The sequence below is a fragment of the Apteryx rowi genome, unplaced genomic scaffold, assembly GCF_003343035.1.
Source record: "Apteryx rowi isolate R43461 unplaced genomic scaffold, aptRow1 scaffold_1285, whole genome shotgun sequence".
Lineage (NCBI taxonomy): Eukaryota > Metazoa > Chordata > Aves > Apterygiformes > Apterygidae > Apteryx > Apteryx rowi.
In genome coordinates, this window is record NW_020447514.1 from 13327 (window position 1) to 25129 (window position 11803).

Below are 11803 nucleotides of genomic sequence, written 5' to 3' on the forward strand. Positions count from 1 at the left end.
CCGCCACCCGCCGGAGGCCGCTTGCCCGCGCTCCTGCGGCAGAGGCGGGCGGCCAGGCGCGCCGGGCCCCTCTCCTCCTCCCCCGCTCGCCGTGCGGCTCTGCGGCCGTTGCCAAGATGTCTCGGGAGCCCGGCTGCAGCCGCTGGCTCCTGCTCGCCGCTTTCGCCCCCCTCTTCCTCCTTCTCCCGCCGCTCCGCACCCGGGGTGAGTGACCGCGGGGCGGGACGGGGCCCCGCGGCGCCGCGAAGGGCGGCGACCCGGGACGTGCAGCCCTGTGGGGAGGAGGGGAGGGGGAAAGGGCACGGGACGGAGCGGGGGGCGCCGGGGCCGCGGTCGCCACTTCCTCACCCCCTTGTCCCGCCCCGGGAGGGGAAGCGGGCGGGGCGGGAGGAGGCGCCCCTTCCCCTGAACTTTGTTAGCGGGCTGGGCCGGAGGGCGCCGCTGCGGCGCGGACGGGGCAGCGCGAGCCCCGCGGCGCGGCGGCCGTTAACGGCCCGCGCTGGGACCTGCTTCCCGCCCCTGGGGGCGCCCTGGCTGCGCGGCGACGCGCTGGGGGGCCGCGGCCGGGAGGGCAGCTCGGGGGCCCTCAGGGCGGGTCAGAAAAACCTTCAGCTGGCTGAAAACCCACCACTAAGCGACTCGTGCTCTTGTTTGAGGTAGCCCCGTACTGCCTGCGCGTTTCTTAGGAGAGGTAATACCGCCTGGTTAAAACGTCAGCAAAAAGAAGAAAGCACCTTTTTTAGTGCATTTTACAGACGTTTTTAATGTGTCTTGGTATGTGAGAGAAGGTTAAAAGAGAAGGGTTAGTAGCGTGTCAGCAGTTGGATCACCGCAGGATCTTGGAGTTAAGAGCTGTTGCAGCAAATTATAAAATGGAAATAATATTTACATCTGTTCAGTTTCTCATTGTTTGCATTTCTGAACTTTTACATCTCTGCCAGCATAGGCTTGCCAGTTTGTTTGCAGCCTTTGGATCCGATTTCCTTCCACTAGCATGGCACGTGGGTCAAAAATCATGGAGCCGAAACCTAATACAAATACAAAATCCCCTTTTCAGAAAAAAAAAAAAAAAAAGTGATACTTTGATTTTTCTCTTGTAAGAAGTTCTTCGTTTCACCCATGCGGTTTGATTTTTGGAGGAGTCCTAATACCTGCTGTTCTTCCTAAAGCTGTATTTCATTCTTCTGGGGATGTATAGTTTTACTCCAGTGTTTCAGCAAGATACTGTACCACCCATAACCTTGAACAGGTTGTCATCACGGTCAGAGAAAAGCAGCTCCGATCTTTCCCCGTGTGTGCATGTATGTGCTTTTATATAGATAGATGGATAAGTTTAGAAGGCAGCAATGGAAARACTTGGGTTCTTGCTTATGCAGTTGTCTCTAGTTTAGTGGGTCTTGTTTAATGTTTGTATAGGATTTGCTCACCTGAAGCTTGTTGCAGTATCAGGACTTTCTTCTGTATTTAGTATCCTTTTACGTTAAAGTCCCATCTTTTCTAAATGCCCTGTGCTTTTGAGATGGCAAAGATAGTAACTTTGCAAAATAATCAACTCTTGGAAAACAGAAATATAATATAATAATAATCTGCTCTTGGAAAACAGAAATCATTTGGATTACATTTCACAGAAGAAAACAGCACGTCGGTTGGTTAAATCATTTCATAAATTCCAGCTTTGAAGGTGGCAACTTGGAGAATGGGAAAATACATTCAGATAATTTTGTTTGGCCTAACTTTCAGACAATCAGAAGGGATGATGGTGGTGCTTGCTCTTTTAATATTTTTCTCTGCTTACCTTTTATAAAGATACTGGTATACACRGCACTTATTTAAAAACATTTTAATGGCTTATAGTGGTGATTTCACCTGTCTTTTTCCCCCATATGTGGCATTAGCTTAAAGATATTAATTCAAGGAACAAAATGAGTTGCTTTTATTGCGTCAGATGTTTCGGATGCTGGAAATCATGCTTGCATTCCCCCCCCNGACTTGATAAATCTGCACGTCTTCATCTTAGCTGGCTAGATCATGGTCTTTGAGGCAGATTGGGTAGCAACAATGAAAAAGAAATTATATAAAAACTTGCATGTAAATATGTAAAACTAATTCATTTTGCCTGATAGTGCTCCCAGGCTGTCTCATTGTAGAAGATCCTATCTTTTTGACTGACAGTGGCAGTGCAGATGTTTTCTGGAATCATGTCAATACATAGACTCCTGTTCTTTGAAATTTTGGGGAAAAAAAACAAACAACCCACACCAAAACCAAAATAGGCCAAAAAAAGGTGAGCAGAGAAAAATTGGTATAAATATGCAGAAATTCTATTTCAAATGTTTAATGTACTGTGCATGATGTAATGGCTTTAGTTATTTGAAGTGGTTATTATTAATCATGATTTTGGCGTACATAAGTCATGGAATCGTAACTTTTCTGTAGCTTATTTAAACCAGTCCACAGCCAAGTGAGGTGACTGGAACGACTCTGTGTTCAGTCAGCCTTGAATCAGGCCTTTAAAGAGGAAGATGTCGGAAGTGCTGTCTTTCTGCCTCAAATGGATCTATGAAAGCAAAAAAATTAACTCCTCCATTTTTAATGTCCTTTGCTCTTAAAGGACATGTAATCATAAACATTTATTAAGTTGTTTTCACTTGAAAGGGCTTTATTGAAAAAAAGGTTACCTGTACATTCATAATATGGTATTATAACATTATGAACATAAAAATACAATATATTATATAAATGTAATGCTACAGTATTTACTTCTTCTTACCTAATAGTTTGGCCCTTATTCCTGCAGTTCAGCTGCTGAACAATGAAAATAAATGATTGATTTTTACTTTCTAGTAAAATAAGCRGGTCCACTTATCAAAATATTCATGGAAATAATGAAACACTAGAGAAAAAYAGCAATTGAAGCTGCCTGTATTATATTCTCTGATTAAGTTTTTGTGGAAATGGATCAAAAAATGTTGGCTAGCCTTTTCAGTTGATTTTAATCCTGATTTCAAAGGACCTAAAGATCAGTTTGATGAAAACAGAAGTTTACAGTCTGTCTAGAATTTCTTTCCTTTCCTTACTTAGCCTCAACTGTTGAGCAGTTAGCAAAAGAAGGCGAGGACTGGCAATTTACATGTTCACCTTCTTCATGCTTGTGCCAAATCATGCAAATAGCTACTTGTGCCCACAGTCTTTAAGTATACAGTTCTCTAAATAATGAAGTGACAAAAGTAAAATTATAGGTTGCATTTAAAATGGTTCCTTTCTGTTTTTTTTCTCTTTTAGTAGCTTTATTTGCAGGAAATCCTGCAGTTTAATCATTAGCACTTTTGTTACTGTGGTATCTACAGAGTTTGAAAGTTTACCAGCTGACCAGTTTCTTCTTGTAATATATTTTTTCTTTGTCCTATAATAAATCAGTGGTCCACTTGAGCTGGTTTTTTTCATGCAACGCAAACATAAAGGGACTGGAGGAACTTCTGGATTTGGCAAAGGTATCTCCAACTCTAAAGACAGATGTCTTTCCTAAAGAATTTTGTACTAAAAGAGATCTGTAGCAGTTATCTGAATTAGTAATGATATTTGGACAAGGAAAGTTGTTGGTTTATTATAATCACATCTGATAGGTCTCTCAGTTCWTAGGTGGTCCATCTCTGTGCTTGTGTACTATACACACAACAAAGAGATCCTTGCCACAGAGAGTTCACAGTTTATACCTATGTTGCACAACTGATTGGTCATGAGCTGCATGTAGTTAAAGAATTTTTCGATTGGTGGTCCACTTCTGAGCACGCCTTTTTCAGGACTCCTTTGGGAGTGAGTTGTGAGTGGATGGATTAATCTACAGGTGGCCACTTGCTCCCAAGCACTAGATTTCCTAGCTACCCTGTGATCATCTCAGTTTCCAAGTGGTATGCCACCTGGATTCACCAAATTCTTCTCATTCCAACCTTTTCCTGAGAAATCTAGAAGATGTTATTTATTTCCAGGCCGAGAGATCAGATTGCTTTACCTAGAGCAATTCATCTGGGCCACATCCTAGGAAGACTTGAATTTACCACACGGGTACATTCCTGTCTACTTCTGAAGAGTGCTTTGCTCAAATCAGATTATATTATGCAAGCATAGCGGATTTGCTAGTAAGGTAGTAGAAGTACTGTGGTATATTTGTTGCTAAAATAAATTCATATAGTCTGCCTGACTGAAAAGCTTGGTCAAGACTCCTAAAGTTTTTTTTTTTTTTTCCCCCTTGTGCTGTCTTCAGGCTGCTTAGTGAGTGGTTCTTTGGTAGCTGAAAATAACCTGAACAGTTCTTGTCTCAGCATTAAATGTACTAGCTGGAAAAAATCTTCTAAAATATTTAATGTAAAAGATGCCAAGTCATTTTAATATGTTTATCTGTTGGAAAAAAAAGGGGACCTGCATGTCTGAAGTCACTGGGGATAAGGATAATGGTTTATATAGAGAGACTAATGTTCATTACAACTTCAGATTTCAGTTTGTCTAGCAAATGGTATGTGTGAATGTTGAGCTTGTATTGCATTTGAGGGGAGCTGCAACAAAAATCATTTTTAGCCAGGCATATTGAGTCTGTCACCTTCCTTAACAGTACATAAACACTGATATCGGAGATGGTCCTGGAGAGAAAACGCGTCCAGGAAGACTGGTTGATTTTCGAGGATCGCCTCCTCCAAGCTCAGGAATGGTCTGTCCCCATGTGCAGAAGGTCAAGCAAGGGTGGCAGGAGGCCTGCTTGGATGAGCAAGGAGCTCCTGACAAAACTCAGAYGTAAAATGGAAGCATGTAAGAGGTGGAAGCAGGGACAGATGACCCAGGAGGAATATAGGGATACTGTCCAAGTGTGCAGGGATGGGGTTCGGAAAGCTAAAGCTTACCTGGAGTTGAATCTGGTGAGGGCATCAAGAAGGGCTTCTGCAGGTATATCAGCAGCAAAAGGAGGACTAAGGCAAATGTGGGCCTGCTGCAGAATGACGGAGGGGACCTGGTAACAAAGGACATGGAAAARGATGAAGTACCTTCTTTTTCATGGGCTTTACCAGTGAGACCTGCCATCAGGAATCCCAGTTCCCTGGGGCTCATGGGAAGGTGTGGATCAAGGAAGACTTACTGTTGGTGGAGAAGAATCAGATTAGGGAACACTTAAACTGGACATACACAAGTCCCTGGGCCATGATAGGAGGCACCCATGAGTGCTGAGGGAGCTGGACAATGTCATTACAAGGAATTTCCTGAGTACTGATAGAAAGCAAATGTCACTTCTATCTTCAAGAAGGGCATTTAGAAAACCATTTCCAAACATATGAAGGACAAGAGGGTGATTGGGAGAAGTCAGCATGGATTTATGAATGGGAAATTGTGCTTGATCAACCTGATAGCTTTTCATGATGTGATGAGTGGCTTGGTGGATGGTGTGAGAGCAGTAGATGTTGTTTATCTTGATTTTTATTAAGGCTTTTGACACTGTCTCCCCTAACATCCTCATAGTCAAACTGATGAAGTACAGGCAAAGTGAATGGGCAGTGAGGTGGGCTGAAAACTAACTGAATTGCCAGGCTCGAAGGGCTGTGATCAGCAGCATGGTGTACCCCAGGGGTTGATACTGAAACCAATACTGTTTAACTTCTTCATTAATGACATGGATGGTGGGACAGAGTGCACTCTCAGCAAGTTTGCAGGTGATACAGAACTGGGAGGAATGATTGATATACCAAATGGTTGTGCTGCCATTCAGAGGAACCTTGACAGGCTGGAGAAATGGGCAGAGAGGACCCTCATGAAGTTCAGCAAAGGGAAATGCCAAGTCCTGCRCCTGGGGAAGAGATAACTGTAGGCACCAGTACATGTTGGGGGCTGACTGCCTGGAAAACAGCTTGGCAGAAAAGAACTTGGTGATCCTGGTGGACAGCAAGCTGTTCAAGAGCCAACAATGTGCCCTTGCAGCAAAGGCCAACAGCATCCTGGGCTGGATTAGGAAGAGCATTCTCAGCAGACTGAGGGAGGTGATCCTTCCCCTCTGCTGAGCACTGGTGAGGCCACCTCTGTACAGTGCTGGAGTCCCAAGTACAAGAGAGACATGGACCTGCTGGAGGGAGTCCAGCGAAGGGCCACAAAGATGATTAAGGGATTGGAGCATCTCKCATATGAGGAGAGGCTGAGAGAGCTAACTTCAGCCTAGAGAAGAGAAGACTGAGCAGAGATCTTATCAATGTGTAAAAGTATCTCAAGGGAGGGTGTCGAGAGGATGGGGCCAGACTCTTTTCAGTGGTGCCCAGTGACCGAACAAGAAGCAGTGGGCACAAACTGAAACACAAGAAATTCCATTTAAGCATAAGAAAAACATTTTTTACTATAAGAGTGGAAGAGGTTGCCCAGAGAGGTTGTGGAGTCTCTCCATCCTTGGAGATATTCAAAATCTGACTGGATACAGTCCTGAGCAATTTGCTGTAGCTGATCCTGCTTTGAACAGGGAGATCAGACTAGACAATCTCCAGAGGTCCCTTCCAACCTCAGCCATTCTGTGATGTGAAGATGAAGTAGGTTATACAAAAGAAATTCCTAAAAGGCCTTTGTGCTCTCAACAATATGGTATGAGCTAGGCCTTGTTTTCCAGGTTTTGTGAATAATGTTTGATTTGTTTCAAGGTTCATGTGCATTAATATTTTATAAAGTTTAGAAGGTGTGTGGCATGGGTTATTTAATATTATGGTGAGAGAGGCAGCATCTCTTGTCAATCACAGTTATTTCAGATCTCTGAATGCAGTTCCCCAGTTGCATTTTAAAAACAAAATCCTGAAAATTCTACTTACATTGCAGTTTTGCAAATGAGCTGAATTTACAAGGTGATGATACTTCAGTTTAATATTATGTAATAAATACATACCCCAGAAGAAGGGTGTTTTGTGTTGTTCTTGAAATTATGGTTGTGTCAGGTAGAAGRTATGGATCTGGTTTGCCTAAGGGAAGATATTTTTTACCTGGATCTGTAACTACTGTTACACTGAAAGAGTGGGAGGAAAACRATCAGAAAATGCTATCAGCAAGGGATATAATAGGCAGGTGTAGATATTTTCAGTGCCCTTTTGAAATTGAAGTACAAAATATTTCTGAAGGACAACACTGTGTGGGCAGACTCCTACTTGTGTCCTGTTTTGGGTTTTTTTGTTTTTTGTTTTTCTTCTGAGGCTAAAGGGAGATACGGTCACATGAGTCTACTGTATTAGAATGAGCTTGGGATGTCTACAGTTACTGGTATGATTTGAGATTCAGTTGATCAGCACCTGAGATGTCATTGTGAAACACAGCTCTTAGATAATTAATGTGTTAGAGAATATTGAACTGAAGCTGTCTAGAATTAATTGCTTAGCATAACTTGCTTAGCATTAGTAGCTAAATTTGCTGAAGCCTTAGGCCTCAGGCTGTGAACTTGCTGTGAACTTTTACTTAGATAAGTAAAAGGGGGCCCCAGAGCCGGTTCARGCTGGAGGGATAAAGAAGTTACATGGACAGCAGGAGTAGCCAACCTTGAAGATAAGCAGCGGCCTGCCTAGAGACAATGAAGGGGCCCAGTGAAGAAGGGGAAGAACCGAGACCTAACTATTACTATTGGTCCAAACTATTGCTTAAGGGGTGGGGAATTTAGATTGTAAGGGTATAATTGCCCAGGGATTTCTTTGTTCGGGGTCCCTCTTCRGAGGCACCCAGCTCGAGCTGTAATTACCAYACGTATGTCATTAAATTTTATTTTTCTTCAATCTGACTTYGAACTTCTGCCTCAGCAGGAACCTAGGGTCGGACCCTGTTATGGAGGCCGGCGAGCCTGATTTTCCATAACRTAATGAAATTTGGCCTTCAGCTGAATGAGCATAGGGGTATAGATAATCAGATAAACAGAGATGGAACGTCACAGGCTTTGGACAATCTTGTCTTCTCCATTTCCTAAATTACAAGTTTCTAGCATAAGCAATTGAGAGTTGCTAGCAATTCACTTTGAAATCCATTTCAAGCAATAAATAATTTAAAAGTGCAGTGAGAAACTCCACTTCAATCTGTTAATTTTTCTTAGTCTTGAAGAAGACCCATCTACTGTTTGACCACAATGAGTAGTATCTTTTGTTCCCTCCAAGGTAGAGCAATTAGCTTTAATTTGCATCTCTTTACCTTTAAGAAAAAAAATCCTTACAAAGAATATTATCAAAGCTTTCTATGTTAAATATAATTACTGTTTTAGAAATGAGTAAGATGAGACAAATTGTTTAGAAGACTGCATCAACAAGAAAGCAAAACAAAAAAAATCTGCAGAACCCTTTTTTATGATTATTTTTCTAATGCAAACCAAAAGTGTATGTACATGGCAGTTTCAGTGTAAGAGATGTAAGATAATGCTAGATCTGTGCAAATTTGCTCTTTTGGGTCTTGGTTCTTTTTGCAAACATTTATTTGGGTCTCATACATTAGCAGCAGTTAGACTGTTGTTCAAAGAAGACATTCAAGACATGACAGCCACCTTCAGTATGAGACAGTTTTGTAGCAGCTGCTGTCAGTTTCTGTAGTTCCAAGTGAAGCTTTGATAACCCAAACTTTATCCTAAAAGACAGAGTAGAATGCAGGTCTCCCATGTGGTAGCATGTTATGCTGTCAAGTGAACTACTGGACTGGACAGATATAATTTTTCTTTTTTTCTTTTTTTCATGGGATTTAGTTGACCTGAAGCCAAGATAAATTGGCTTTGCATTGGAGAGTGATCTTTTCAGAGATGCGTGGGAATAGAATTGTCAGGCTGCAAAAGTATAGGTTCCATAAGAACAGGCTGTCTTATGTTCAAAAGGATTATCACCAATATAGTATCATTTAATGTGAAAAATTACTTAAATATTTTTTTTCTATCTGTGCAGAACTTTGTCAAGTATGAAAATGAACTCCTGTAATTTGAAAAAAATTGTCTGCTTTTTCTTTCAGCTCTTGCAGTAAGTATAGTTCCTGAAGGTGCAGAAGAAAAGACTGAACTACCAGTGCTGCAGGTACTAAATTCTAATTGCCAGAGCAGCCACATTTTACAGAGATTTTATAGTCATCTAGAAGAGACCAGAGCAGAAAGTCTAACATCTGTGACATAGATTAGTTTGGTCATTGACTTCAGTGGGGCTAAATGTCATGCAATGTCTTTSTCTTCCGTGAGGCACATGAGACACCTTTAATGGGACACACATTACACATAGCACTACTCTTCTAGTATTACTAGCATCTTAATTTATCCTTCAGATTCTTGGAATTACTAAAACGAGCCTATACATAGCACCTTTGAATCATTTCTTACATTGGCTGTTTTTTGATTTATGTTGGTTTGTATTAAGAGAATTTGTTGTTTGAGTTTTTTTTGTAGAACAAAATAGTAATTTAGAAAAGTTTAGTTTCTTTTTCCAAGATCAACTTAAGAGCATGTTAGAAACTTACAATAAAAATCTTTGCTATTTTGAGGTTTTTAGAAGTCAACAGTGCTATCACATGCTGTCCAAAATATTATTCCTTATTATTCCAGAGATGTGTTTTCCTTTCTTCTCAATTTTGTTAAATGTACAATACATTAAGAAGAAAATGAGTGCCTTGCTGTTAAATTAGATTTCTTACATATCGCTGTGCACATCATGGCTCAAGTAAACCTGATACAGGCATGCCTTGGAGATACTGCCGGTTCAGTTCCAGACCACCGCAACAAAGCGAATATTGYAATAAAACAAGTCACACGAGTTTTTTGGTTTCCCAGTGCATATAAAAGTTATGTTTACACTATACTGTAGTCTGTTAAGTGTGCAATAGCATTATGTCTAAAAAAAAAAAGTACATAACTTAATTAAAAAATACTTTATTGCTTAAAAAATGCTAACCATCATCTGAGCCTTCGGCGAGTCGTAATCTTTTTGCTGATGAAGGGTCTTGCCTCAGCGTTGATGGCTGCTGACTGATCAGGGTGGCGGTTGCTGAAGGTTGGGGTGGCTGTGGCAATTTCTTAAAATAAGACAGCAATGGAGTTTGCTGCATCGATTGACTCTTCCTTTCACAAAGGATTTCTCTGTAGCATGCAATGCTGTTTGATAGCATTTTACCCACAGTAGAACTTCTTTCAAAATTGGAGTTAATCTTCTCAAACCCTGCCGCTGCTTTATCAACCAAGTTTATGTGATATTCTAAATCCTTTGTTGTCATTTCAACAATGTTCACGGCATCTTCACCAGGAGTAGATTCCATCTCAAGAAACCACTTTCTTTGCTCATCCATAAGAAGCAACTCCTCATCCGTTAAAGTTTTATCATGAGATTGCAGCAATTCAGTCACATCTTCARGCTCCACTTCTAATTCTAGTTCTCTGGCCATTTCCACCACATCTGCAGTTACTTCCTCCACTGAAGTCTTGAACCCCTCAAGGTCATCCATGAGGGTTGGAATCAACTTCTTCCAAACTCCTGTTAATGTTGATATTTTGACCTCCTCCCATGAATCACGAATGTTCTTAATGACATCTAGAATGGTGAATCCTTTCCAGAAGGTTTTCAATTTACTTTGCCCAGATCCATCAGAGGAATCACTATCTATGGCTTTACGAAATGTATTTCTTAAATAATAAGACTTGAAAGTCGAAATTCCTCCTTGATCCATGGGCTGCAGAATGGATGTTGTGTTAGCAGGCATGAAAACAACATGAATCTCGTTGTACATCTCCATCAGAGCTCTTGGGTGACCAGGTGCATTGTCAATGAGCAGTAATATTTTGAAAGGAATCTTTTTTTCTGAGCAGTAGGTCTCAACAGTGGGCTTAAAATATTCAGTAAACCATGTGGTAAAGAGATGTGCTGTCATCCAGGCTTTGCTGTTCCATTTATAGAGCACAGGCAGAGTAGGTTTAGCATAACTGTTAGGGGCCCTAGGATTTCCGGAATGGTAAATGAGCGTTGGCTTCAACTTAAAGTCACCAGGTGCATTAGCCCCTAACAAGAGAGTCAACCTGTCCTTTGAAGCTTTGAAGCCAGGCATTGACTTCTCCTCTCTAGCTATGAAAGTCCTAGATGGCATCTTCTTCCAGTATAAGGCTGTTTTGTCTGCATTGAAAATCTGTTGTTTAGTGTAGCCACCTTCATCAATTATCTTGGCTAGTTCTGGATAACTTGCTGCAGCTTCTACATCAACACTTGCTGCTTCACCTTGCACTTTTATGTGTGGAGACAACTTCTTTCCTTAAACCTCATGAACCAACCTCTGCTAGCTTCAAACTTTTCTTCTGCAGCTTCCTCACCTCTCTCAGCCTTCAGAGAGTTGAAGAGAGTCGGGGCCTTGCTCTGGATTAGGCTTTGGCTTAAGGGGATGTTGTGGCTGGTTTGATCTTCTATCCAGACCACTAAAACGTTCTCCGTATCAGCAAGAAGGCTGTTTTGCTTTCTTATCATTCACGTGTTCACTGGAGTAGCACTTTGAATTTCCTTCCAGAACTTTTCCTTTGCATTCATGACTTGGCTAACTGTTTGGCGCAAGAGGCCTCGCTTTCAGCCTGTCTCTGCTTTTGACTTGCCTTCCTCACTAAGCTTCATCATTTCTAGCTTTTGATTTAAAGTGAGAGACGTGCGACTCTTCCTTTCACTTGAACGCTGAGAGGCCATTGTAGGGTTATTAATTGCCCTAATTTCAATATTGTTGTGTCTCAGGGAATAGGAAGGCCTGAGGAGAGGCAGAGAGACGGGGGAACGGCCGGTCGGTGGAGCAGTCAGAACACACACAACGCTTATCGATTAAGTTCTCC

At 41.7% G+C, this 11803-nt stretch overlaps 1 protein-coding gene across 8 annotated transcripts in view; it reads left to right on the forward strand.

Moving 5' to 3' along the window:
- The first annotated feature begins 55 nt into the window (after positions 1-55).
- The window catches only part of B3GLCT (beta 3-glucosyltransferase), a 65384-nt gene continuing 53636 nt past the window's right edge, over positions 56-11803 (forward strand). For 4 of the 8 annotated variants that reach the window (XM_026055980.1, XM_026055978.1, XM_026055982.1 and 1 more), the window contains exons 1-3: positions 121-204; positions 4607-4702; positions 8974-9035. Coding sequence is in view for 4 of the 8 variants with exons in the window: in XM_026055975.1 (XP_025911760.1) it covers positions 117-204; positions 8974-9035 (150 nt within the window). In the remaining 4 variants the exon portion in view is untranslated. Of the gene's footprint in view, positions 205-3417; positions 3492-4606; positions 4703-8973; positions 9036-11803 lie in introns of all 8 variants that reach the window. The other 4 variants (XM_026055975.1, XM_026055977.1, XM_026055979.1 and 1 more) reach the window with 2 other exon arrangements.